This window comes from Coregonus clupeaformis, chromosome 18 (genome assembly GCF_020615455.1).
Source record: "Coregonus clupeaformis isolate EN_2021a chromosome 18, ASM2061545v1, whole genome shotgun sequence".
Taxonomy (NCBI): Eukaryota; Metazoa; Chordata; class Actinopteri; order Salmoniformes; family Salmonidae; genus Coregonus; species Coregonus clupeaformis.
In genome coordinates this window covers 27,581,272-27,594,014 of record NC_059209.1, presented here as the reverse complement: position 1 = coordinate 27,594,014, position 12,743 = coordinate 27,581,272, and the positions used below count along the sequence as shown (strand labels likewise).

General features: G+C 42.2%; 1 protein-coding gene across 1 annotated transcript in view; it reads right to left on the bottom strand.

Moving 5' to 3' along the window:
- npffr1l2 (neuropeptide FF receptor 1 like 2) overlaps window positions 1–3,454 on the bottom strand; it is a 34,303-nt gene extending 30,849 nt beyond the window's left edge. The window contains exons 1-2 of the mRNA XM_041904117.1: window positions 3,390–3,454; window positions 2,883–3,300 (exon numbers count right to left, since the gene is read on the bottom strand). Of these exons, the coding sequence (XP_041760051.1) occupies window positions 2,883–3,261 (379 nt within the window). The 5' untranslated portion in view covers window positions 3,262–3,300; window positions 3,390–3,454. The remainder of the gene's footprint in view (window positions 1–2,882; window positions 3,301–3,389) is intronic.
- Between the last annotated feature and the right edge of the window lie 9,289 nt (window positions 3,455–12,743).

The window sequence follows — 12,743 nt, the reverse complement described above, 5'->3', positions numbered from 1 at the left end:
GGTCTTGGGGGCGATGAAAAGATAGTGGAGTGGACAAAGTTTAAAATGTTCAATGCTTTTGGGGATCCATTGGTCCCGCCAAAATCCAAACCCAGTCTATGAACGATAAGATATCAATAGTTATGTAAATTGAGTTCTGAAGTAGCAGAGTAAAAAAATGAAATTGTTCTGCTTTTGGAAGATACTGTATGAAGAAAATGGCTGGTGGTAAAAGTAAAAACTCATGAAAGACATTCAGAAGGAAGGATCTATGATTCCCTCACTCTGTTAATGTCTCCTTTGATCATTTAATATTGCCTGCAGATATACAGTTGAAGTCGGAAGTTTACGTACACCTTAGCCAAATACATTTAAACTCAGTTTTTCACAATTCCTGACATTTAATCCTGGTAAAAAATCCCTGTCTTAGGTCAGTTAGGATCACCACTTTATTTTAAGAATGTGAAATGTCAGAATAATAGTAGAGAGAATGATTTATTTCAGCTTTTCTTTCTTTCATCACATTCCCAGTGGGTCAGAAGTTTACATACACTCAATTAGTATTTGGTAGCATTGCCTTTACATTTTTTTACTTGGGTCAAACGTATCGAGTAGCCTTCCACAAGCTTCCCACAATAAGTTGGGTGAATTTTGGCCCATTCCTCCTGACAGAGCTGGTGTAACTGAGTCAGGTTTGTAGGCCTCCTTGCTCGCACACACTTTTTCAGTTCTGCCCACAAATGTTCTATAGGATTGAGGTCAGGGTTTTGTGTTGGCCACTCCAATACCTTGACTGTTGTCCTTAAGCCATTTTGCCACACCTTTGGAAGTGTGCTTGGGGTCATTGTCCATTTGGAAGGACCATTTGCGACCAAGCATTAACTTCCTGACTGATGTCTTGAGATGTTGCTTCAATATATCCATATATCCACATAATTTTCCTTCCTCATGATGCCATCTATTTTGTGAATTGCACCAGTCCCTCCTGCAGCAAAGCACCCCCACAGCAAGATGCTGCCACCCCTGTGCTTAACGGTTGGGATGGTGTTCTTCGGCTTGCAAGGCACCCCCTTTTTCCTCCAAACATAACGATGGTCATTATGGCCAAACAGTTCAATTTTTGTTTCATCAGACCAGAGGACGTTTCTCCAAAAAGTACAATATTCTTCCCCATGTGCAGTTGCACACCGTAGTCTGACTTTATGGCGGTTTTGGAGTAGTGGCTTCTTCCTTGCTGAGCGGCCTTTCTGGTTATGTCGATATACAACTCTTTTTACTGTGGATATAGATACTTTTGTGCCTGTTTCCTCCAGCATCTTCACAAGGTCATTTGCTGTTGTTCTGGGATTGATTTGCACTTTTCGCACCAAAGTACGTTCATCTCTAGGAGACAGAACGCGTCTCCTTCCTGAGTGGTATGGCGGCTGTGTGGTCCCATGGTGTTTATACTTGCGTACTATTGTTTGTACAGATGAACATGGGAACAATTTCCAAATGCCTGAAGGTACCAACGATGAACCAGACTTGTGGAGGTCTACAGTTTTTTTTCTGTGGTCTTGGCTGATTTATTTTGATTTTCCCAAGATGTCAAGCAAAGAGGCACTGAGTTTGAAGGTAGGCCTTGAAATACATCCACAGGTACACCTCCAATTGACTCAAATGATGTCAATTAGCCTATCCGAAGCTTCTAAAGCCATGACATCATTTTCTGTAATTTTCCAAGCTGTTTAAAGGCACAGTCAACTTAGTGTATGTAAACTTCTGACCCACTGGAATTGTGATACAGTGAATTATAAGTGAAATAATCTGTCTCTAAACAATCGTTGGAAAAAATTACATGCACAAAGTAGATGTCCTAACAGACTTGCCAAAACTATAGTTTGTTAAGAAGAAATTTGTGGAGTGGTTGAAAAACAAGTTTTAATGACTCCAACCTAAGTGTATGTAAACTTCCGACTTCAACTGTACTTAGTTTATATTCATTATAATTGTTTGCTGATGTTCTTTCTTTTTGATGAGTCATTGTGAGGGAAACATTTACATTGGGTTTCCTGTTCCCTCTAGCTCCCTGCAGCTGGTCTGGGTGTATCGTCAAGGACATGGTGTGACTCGAGTTTAGAGATAGTTTTATTAACAGAACAGACCTGTATTGTCTCCCCTAATCTTTGCTTCTGTTCCACTTGGTCACATGGTCAAGAGAAAGAGCCTCTGAGAGTGACCACAGTTTTTCAGTTCATCCTGTCTTTTACTATCTTCCAAGGGCACAGCTGTGTGCCATGACTAAACATTTTTAGGTCCACTATATAAGACGTCAGCATTTCCTGTTTGTTGGGCTCTCATGACCAGCTCCATTATAGCAATAATTAATCGATATCAAATAAAGATTGATTGTTTGAAGAAATTACAAAGTTTCTATCACTTCATTAGAATTTCCACGACATTCAATTCACAAATTACTTTAACATCTAAATACAAGACCTGAGTGGAAATGGATCTGACTCAATCTTTAGAAATGCAATATTGAGTTTGAGTCTGTGATATTGATGTGTCAAGGTTATTATACAGTTCAGGGAATGTTTCTAGAGTGGAATTAATTCACATAGATCAACACATTCACCTTAATATGTAGTTAAATGTACATTTTAGTCATTTAGCAGACGCTCTTATCCAGAGCGACTTACAGTTAGTGAGTGCATACAGTTTCATACTGGTCCCCTGTGGGAATCAAACCCACAACCCTGGCGTTGCAAGCGCCATGCTCTACCAACTGAGCTACACGGGACTAAATGAATGGGATGTAATGGAGTTGATGATGCTGAGTTGCGTTAACCTGTTCAGTTGCATTCACCAGCTCAGACAGAGTTGCATTCACCAGCTTAGTTAAACTAAGTTGTGTTACCTACCTGTGATGAGGTTGTCCACAAGCGTTGTGGGGATGCAGAAGATGCCCACCAGCAGATCGCTGACCGCCAGGTTGAGGATGAAGAGGTTGGTGACGGTTCTCATGCGGCGGTTCCCCAGCACGATCAGACACACCAGTACATTACCCACCATGCACAGCAGGAAGATGAACAGGTAGGCCAGGATGAAGCTAGCAGCCACAGGGAGGGAGTGTTGGTAGTAAGGGAAGTAGGTGATGTTGTTGGTTGTGGTGTAGTTGGAGTCGTTAATAGCTCCGTGGTGGAGGAGGTGGTGTTTGGAGGAGGTCAGGGCTGTCATGGTGTCTGAGGAGCCCTCCAGTTCAGTCAGACCCTCCTCTTCACCGCTGTTCCACACCGCCATCACTTCTTCAGGGTGGGTTGGTCTGACAACACACCACACCTTGTGACACAAACAAACAAAATCATACAATCAAGAACTATTGAGAAATTATAGTGTATTCATACAGTGTGTGACAGTGCTGGGCGTACCCCGTGCACATCAAGAGGTTAAAATAATAACTGGACTGATAAAAATGGTCAAAATTCAATAAATATTTAGTAGGCTATAAAACAGATGGTTTTAAAGAGGTTAAAACAGATCATGCTAAAAGCTTATTAAAACAACAAAAACATTTGCTGCAGTGTATATATCATGTCTACCTCTCCCTCCCACTGTTCAAATAGACCACCTTTCAAGACACAAACCAATTAAGATCAGGTGTGGCCAACACACCTGAACACACTCAAATTAACAACACAAACTACTGACTTGAGGATGAAGTTCATGGTAAATGTATAAATATATGGAATGGTTTGAATAATGAAACAGTTTTGGGCCCAATTAACACACAAGTAACAGAATCGCACATTTAAAAGGTATAAAGGAAGACGCATCGAATGCAATAAAATGTCATCTTCACACAGTGTATCTGCAGTACTTAAAGGGTTTCTGTAATTTGTATAGGAATTTTTCATAGCATACTTATACTGAACCAAAATATAAACGCAATATAAAGTGTTGGTCCCATGTTTCATGAGCTGAAATAAAAGATCCCCGAAATTTTCCATACGCACAAAAACCTTATTTCTCTCAAATGTTGTGCTCACATTTGTTTACATTCCTGTTAGTGAGCATATCTCCTTTGCCAAGATAATTCATCCACCTGACAGGTGTGGCATATCAAGAAGCTGATTAAACAGCATGATCATTACACAGGTGAACCTTGTGCTGAGGAGTATGTCTGTCTGTTTCCCTTTTGTGGAAAAACTCATTCTGATTGGCTGGGCCTAGCTCCCCAGTGGGTGGGCCTTACTACCAAGTGGGTGGGCCTATGCCCTCCCAGGCCCACCCAGGGCTGCGCCCCTGCCCAGTCATGTGAAATCCATAAAATAGGGCCTAATGAATTTATTTAAATTGACTGATTTCCTTCTATGAACTGTAACTCAGTAAAATCTATATTTTTATATTTTTGTTCAGTATACTTTGGCCAATACATCACTTCATACTTGGTAGTGCACAAGTTTGGTTATTGGGACAAAGATAATGTAATCTACCCTTGATCTGGGCTTGAGGACATTGCTTTCAGAATGAATAACAAGGATCTCATATCACAAATGTTTCATTGTAAGTAATGTACGCTTACCTCAGACACGCACTGAGATGAAGCACACTGTGTCACACCCTGATCTCTTTCACCTGTCTTTGTGATTGTCTTCACCCCCCTCCAGGTGTCGCCCATCTTCCCCATTATCCACAGTGTATTTATACCTGTGTTCTCTGTTTGTCTGTTGTCAGTTTGTTTTGTTTTGTCAAGCCTACCAGTGGTTTTCCCTGTGCACCTGTCTTTAGTTTTCCCGGTTTTGACCATTCTGCCTGCCCTGAGCCTGCCTGCCGTTCTGTACCTTTTGGACTCTGATATGGATTACTGACCTCTGCCTGCCCTTGACCTGTCGTTTGCCTGCCCCCTGTTTTTGTAATTAACTTTTGTTACTTCGACACTGTCTGCATCTGGGTCTTCTCCTGAAACGTGATACAATTATGTGCACATAAAACTCAAATCCACATCTACAAACAACTAGAGCAGGGCTCTCCAACCCTGTTCCTGCAGAGCTACCGTCCTGTAGGTTTTCACTCCAACCCTAATCTAGCATACCTGATTCTAATAATTAGCTGGTTGATAAGCTGAACCAAGTTAGTTACAACTAGGGTTGGCGTGAAAACCTACAGGAGGGTAGCTCTCCAGGAACAGGGTTGGAGACCCCTGAACTAGTGACAACTATTTTTACAGAATGTTTATAATATAAAACAAGTACTATAATTTAGAACAAATCCATATTGTACAATTGGTAGTAATTGGCTCAGTTGGACTGGGCATCTCGACCTGTCCTTAAAGGCGTGGGATATTGGTAATGATTCATATTTTATATACAATACATGCAATACATTTTCCACCAACAGGTTTGTGTGCCAATGCACCACACAACCAATAAACAAAGCATACAGACTTCGGGTGTTTCAATGTCATGGTTTGCGTTTTCAACACCAAAAGAAATATACTATGACTATGTCAATCTCGACAAACAGAAAATACATCCCTCCCTATCTTGTAGGCCTACCCAGTATTGAAGGCTTGGCTTGACAATCTTCAAATATCATTACACTTTTTGGTGTTTTGTAACAGATGTCTCTTTCCATTCATCAAATGGCCGCTGCACAGTTTGGATTGATTGATTTTTTGATTTTATTTGTCAGTTTAAAATAATTACCTTCAGAAAGTATTCATACATCTTGACGTATTCCACATTTTGTTGTGTTACAGCCTGAATTAAAAATTGATTAAATTGATTTTTTTTTCTCACCCATCTACACACAATACATACCCCATAGTGACTAAGTAAAATCATGTTTTTAGTAATTTATTGAAAATGAAATAGAGAAATATCTCATTTACATAAGCATTCACACCCTTGGGTCAATACTTTGTAAAAGCACCTTTGGCAGCGATTACAGCTGTGAGTCTTTCTGGGTAAGTCTCTAAGAGCTTTCCACACCTGGATTGTGCAACAGTTGCCCATTATTCTTTCAAAAATTCCTCAAGCTCAGTCAAATTGATTGTTGATCATTGCAAGACAACCACTTCCACGTCTTTCCCTAGATTTTCAAGTAGATTTAAGTCATAACTGTAATTCAGCCACTCAGGAACATTCACTGTCTTCTTGGTAAGCAACTCCAGCGTATTTTTCACCTTGTGTTTTAGGTTACTGTCCTGCTGAAAGGTGAATTCATCTCCCAGTGTCTGGTGGAAAGCAGACTGAACCAGGTTTTTTCTTCAGGATTTTGCCTGTGCATAGCTCCATTTCGTTTCATTTTTTTCCTGAAAAACTCCCCAGTCCTTAACAATTACAAGCATACCCATTACATGATGCAGCCACAACTATGCTTGAAAATATGAAGTGGTACTCAGTGATGTGTTGTATTTGTATTTGCCCAAAACATAACACTTTGTATTCAGGACAAAAAGTTAATTTCTTAGCGAATTTTTTTTGCAGCATTACCTTGTTGCAAACAGGATGCATGTTTTGGAATATTTGTATTCTGTACAGGCTTCCTTCTTTTCACTCTGTCAATTAGGTTAGTATTGTGGAGTAACTACAATGTAGCTTGTTTTGGCTGGTCTGTAGCTTATTCTTTAGATGTTTGGGGCTGCTGGTGAACCATGATGTGCAGGCATAATCAAAGTGACACTGGACTAGTGCACTTGCCAGAGTCTTTAGGGTGTCTATAGCTAGGTTTTCTTCCAATTGGTGACACATTTTCATGCAAATGTTCTAAAATCTGCATAAAAACAATATGCATCAGAGTTTTGTTTCCATCAAATTGACTTGTTGCAGATACAAGTCTGTGCCTAAATACATAGTGTATATGAAAATAATTTTTGCGGTTAAATTCCCATATACTGAATAAAAACATAATAAAATACTAGTTAAATGGGTTTGTGATGGAACATTTTATATTTGTGCTTTTCTAATAACCAATTTCTGTGTTCTATATTTGCGCTTTTCTAATAACCAATTTCCGTGTTCATGCAAGTGACTGATTGAAGGAATCCTCACTATCAGTGTCTGCAATTTGGCAGTACGCCCAGAACCTTGTTTTGAGAACGAAAGGATATCTCAGTTTCAAGGTTTCAGCTTGGAGAGAAGAAGCCTCGTGAGGTATTGGTCAGTCACATGCATGAACCAAACGTTAATGATGAATTATTTATGAATGATGATTAAGCTAAATCATGCCTATGTAACATATCTGTAAGCAGTATATAAGAGATCTAATGGGACTGCCCCGAGAGAGCTCCTGACAGACGTGTACTATGGTGCATCAAGTTTGATGGAACCTCTCCAGTTACATTTACATTTACGTCATTTAGCAGACGCTCTTATCCAGAGCGACTTACAAATAGGTGCATTCACCTTATAGCCAGTGGGATAACCACTTTACAATGTTTTCTTTTTTTTCCTTTTTTTTGGGGGGGGGTAGAAGGATTACTTTATCCTATCCCAGGTATTTCTTAAAGAGGTGGGGTTTCAAATGTCTCCGGAAGGTGGTGAGTGACTCCGCTGTCCTGGCGTCGTGAGGGAGCTTGTTCCACCATTGGGGTGCCAGAGCAGCGAACAGTTTTGACTGGGCTGAGCGGGAACTATGCTTCCGCAGAGGTAGGGAAGCCAGCAGGCCAGAGGTGGATGAACGCAGTGCCCTCGTTTGGGTGTAGGGACTGATCAGAGCCTGAAGGTACGGAGGTGCCGTTCCCCTCACAGCTCCGTAGGCAAGCACCATGGTCTTGTAGCAGATGCGAGCTTCAACGTTAACTGTTAATAAACAATGATTCATTTAAGATTGACTTCGAGTGTCCCTGTGTAGAATTTCCACAATAGGTTTCCATCGCATTTTAAACTCTAGGCATACTGATGGTTTTGTCACAAAAATGTTGCGTAGGTATGGTGAATGTGCCTACTCTGGTATTGGCACATGCGCTCTAGACAACAGTTTGCAGATACGGTGCGGGTATAGCCTACAGTGAGGGAAAAACGTATTTGATCCCCTGCTGATTTTGTACGTTTGCCCACTGACAAAGAAATGATCAGTCTATAATTTTAATGGTAGGTTTATTTGAACAGTGAGAGACAGAATAACAAGAAAAAAATCCAGAAGAAAGCATGTCAAAAATGTTATAAATTGATTTGTATTTTAATGAGGGAAATAAGTATTTGACCCCCTCTCAATCAGAAAGATTTCTGGCTCCCAGGTGTCTTTTATACAGGTAACGAGCTGAGATTAGGAGCACACTCTTAAAGGGAGTGCTCCTAATCTCAGTTTGTTACCTGTATAAAAGACACCTGTCCACAGAAGCAATCAATCAATCAGATTCCAAACTCTCCACCATGGCCAAGACCGAAGAGCTCTCCAAGGATGTCAGGGACAAGATTGTAGACCTACACAAGGTTGGAATGGGCTACAAGACCATCGCCAAGCAGCTTGGTGAGAAGGTGACAACAGTTGGTGCGATTATTCGCAAATGGAAGAAACACAAAAGACCTGTCAATCTCCCTCGGCCTGGGGCTCCATGCAAGATCTCACCTCGTGGAGTTGCAATGATCATGAGAACGGTGAGGAATCAGCCCAGAACTACACGGGAGGATCTTGTCAATGATCTCAAGGCAGCTGGGACCATAGTCACCAAGAAAACAATTGGTAACACACTACACCGTGAAGGACTGAAATAATGCAGCGCCCACAGGTCCCCCTGCTCAAGAAAGCACATATACAGGCCCGTCTGAAGTTTGCCAATGAACATCTGAATGATTCAGAGGAGAACTGGGTGAAAGTGTTGTGGTCAGATGAGACCAAAATCGAGCTCTTTGGCATCAACTCAACTCGCCGTGTTTGGAGGAGGAGGAATGCTGCCTATGACCTCAAGAACACCACCCCCACCGTCAAACATGGAGGTGGAAACATTATGCTTTGGGGGTGTTTTTCTGCTAAGGGGACAGGACAACTTCACCGCATCAAAGGGACGATGGACGGGGCCATGTACCGTCAAATCTTGGGTGAGAACCTCCTTCCCTCAGCCAGGGCATTGAAAATGGATCGTGGATGTGTATTCCAGCATGACAATGACCCTAAACACACGGCCAAGGCAACAAAGGAGTAGCTCAAGAAGAAGCACATTAAGGTCCTGGAGTGGCCTAGCCAGTCTCCAGACCTTAATCCCATAGAAAATCTGTGGAGGGAGCTGAAGGTTGACTGAAACGTCTGACCTCTGTGATTGCCAACAAGGGTTTTGCCACCAAGTACTAAGTCATGTTTTGCAGAGGGGTCAAATACTTATTTCCCTCATTAAAATGCAAATCAATTTATAACATTTTTGACATGCGTTTTTCTGGATTTTTTTGTTGTTATTCTGTCTCTCACTGTTCAAATAAACCTACCATTAAAATTATAGACTGATCATGTCTTTGTCAGTGGGCAAACTTACAAAATCAGCAGGGGATCAAATACTTTTTTCCCTCACTGTATATGATGAGATAACTATGGGTAAGAACGAGAATCATTTTATTTGTCAAATGGCAGCCAAGCATCGATCATCATGTCACCAAAGTCAGACCCTCGATATTTTTTGGAAAGAAGCATCAATTTTCACTGTGCACTTTCACCACTCTGTGAAGTTCATCATAACTTATTTCATCTGTAGCCTAATAAACTGCATGGTTTCCCAAGTTGTAGTGGGAGGACCACACACCATATCATCGCGTGACTCCAAGTGTACTTCGATATGATGGTTATTATTACCGAAACTTCCTGTTTTCATCACAGGTGTCCTGATTTCTTTATCTAATTATACGGAATGACTTTACTGACATAAAAACTATTGATGGAATCGTGGTTATTAGCTAGGCTTCCATCCAATTGGTGACAGATATGTATGCGTATATTCTAAAATCCACATAAAAGCAATACACGCATTTTCCCACCAGAAATGTGTTTCCATCAAATTTACCTGTTGTGGATAAAAGGCCTGTGGGTGATGAAATAGTGATAAAAAATATATCTATACATATACTGTATATATATTTATTTGTTTCCAATTTAATTTAATTTTTGTTACATGTAATCTTTTGGTTCAACCATAATGCATAGTAAGCATCATCAACAGGGGGAACATATTGGGTGTACGCTGATAAACATATCGGTTTTTCTGCCGGAATCACTGAATCACTGGACCTTTAACACCGGATCATCGCAGCTAGCTAGCTGCAACCAAATGGACGTTGTTGTTGGCTAATCAGCCTAGAGCCAGGCCCATCTCCTGGCTATCTACCTCTCTGTCAACCAGACGGGACCTCCTAGTGTTGACACGGAGCCCCGCCGATCCAACACGACTGGTCTGCCGACGAAATCGTCTGATGTGGTTAAAACAGGCTTCCCGTTACGACGTCGACCACGAAGATCCATCTGCTAGCCCCGGCCCGCTAACACACGCTAGCGGTGGCCTCTTGCTCGCCAGTGCTATAGCAACCCCCAAACTACCTCCGAACTCTCCTATTACTGTTCACCGGACCTTATGATAACTCAGCTATACAGCTGGTGCCTAATGGACTGTTCCTTTTTACGGTACCGCATCCTGTTTATGTTTAGCCTCAGCCCAAACTTTGCCACCATTACCAGCTATTGTCTTAGCTCTCTCGAATAACACCTGTGATTGCTTTATGCCTCTCTCCCATGTCAATATGCCTTGCTTATTGCTGTTTCGGTTATTTCTTATTGTACTATTTCACTGTAGATCCCCCAGCCCAGCTCATCCTGCCTTAGATAGCTCCTTTGTCCCACCTCCCATACACGCGGAGACCGACTCAATCGGTGCCTCCAGTGATGCTATCTCTTTCATCGTTATCCAACGCTTAGGTTTACCTCCACTGTACTCATACCCTTCCATATCCTTGTCTGTACATAATGCCCTGAATCTATTCTACAACGCCCGGAAACCTGCCCCTTTTTTTCTCTGTACCCAACGCACTAGAAGACCAGTTCTTAAAGCCTTTAGCCGTATCCTTATTCTACTTCTCCTCTGTTCCTCTGGTGATGTAGAGGTTAACCCCTGTAGCCCCCAGTATCACTCCTACTCCCCAGGCGTTATCATTTGTTGACTTCTGTAACCGTAAAAGCCTTGGTTTCTTGCATGTTAACATTCGAAGCCTCCTCCCTAAGTTTGAGTTATTCACTGCGTTAGCACACTATGCCAACCCTGATGTTCTAGCAGTGTCTGAATCCTGGCTTAGGAAGGCCACCAAAAATTCAGAAATGTCCATCCCCAACTACAACATTTTCTGTCTCGATAGAACTGCCAAAGGGGGTGGGGTTGCAATCTACTGTAGAGATAGCCTGCAGAGCTCTATCGTACTATCCAGGTCTGTGCCCAAACAGTTTGAGCTCCTACTTCTAAAAATCCACCTTTCCAGAAATAAGTCTCTCACTGTTGCCGCTTGCTACAGACCCCCTTCAGCCCGAGCTGTGCCCTGGACACCACATGTGAACTGATTGCCCCCCATCTATCCTCAGAGTTCGTACTGCTTGGTGACCTAAACTGGGATATGCTTAACACCCCCGCCGTCCTACAATCTAAACTACATGCCCTCAATCTCACACGAATTATCAACGAACCTACCAGGTACAACCCTAAATCTGTAAACATGGGCACCCTCATAGATATCATCCTGACAAATTTATCCTTTAAATCCACCTCCGCTGTCTTCAACCAGGATCTCAGCGATCACTGCCTTATTGCCTGCGTCCGTAATGGGTCCGCGGTCAAACGACTACCCCTCATCACTGTCAAACGCTCCCTAAAACACTTTGAGGAGCAGGCCTTTCTAATTGACCTGGCCCGGGTATCCTGGATGGATATTGACCTCATTCCGTCAGTAGAGGATGCCTGATTGTTCTTTAAAAGTGCTTTCCTCTCAATCTTAAATAAGCATGCCCCATTCAAAAAATTCAGAACTAAGAACAGATATAGCCCCTGGTTCTCCTCAGACTTGACTGCCCTTGACCAGCATAAAAACATCCTGTGGCGTACTGCATTAGCATCGAACAGCCGCCGCGATATGCAACTTTTTAGGGAAGTCAGGAACCAATACACACAATCAGTTAGGAAAGCAAAGGCTAGCTTTTTCAAACAGAAATTTGCATCCTGTAGCACTAACTCCAAAAAGTTTTGGGACACTGTAAAGTCCATGGAAAATAAGAGCAGCTCCTCCCAACTGCCCACTGCACTGAGGCTAGGAAACACTGTCACCACCGATAAATCTACAATAATCGAGAATTTCAACAAGCATTTTGTTACGGCTGGCCATGCTTTCCACCTGGCAACCACTACCCCGGCCACCAGCTCTGCACCCTCCGCTGCAACTTGCCCATGCCCCCCTTCTCCTTCACACAAATTCAGACAGCTGATGTTCTGAAAGACCTGAAAAATCTGGACCCCTACCAAACAGCTGGGCTAGACAATCTGGACCCTTTCTTTCTAAAATTAGCCGCCAAAATTGTTACAACCCCTATTACTAGCCTGTTCAACCTCTCTTTCGTAATGTTTGAGATCCCCAGAGATTGGAAAGCTGCCGCTGTTATCCCCCTCTTCAAAGGGGGTAACACTCTAGATCCAAACTGTTACAGACCTATATCCATCCTGCCCTGCCTTTCGAAAGTATTTGAAAGCCATGTTAACAAACAGATCACCGACCATTTCGAATCCCATCGTACCTTCTCCGCTATGCAATCCGGTTTCCGAGCTG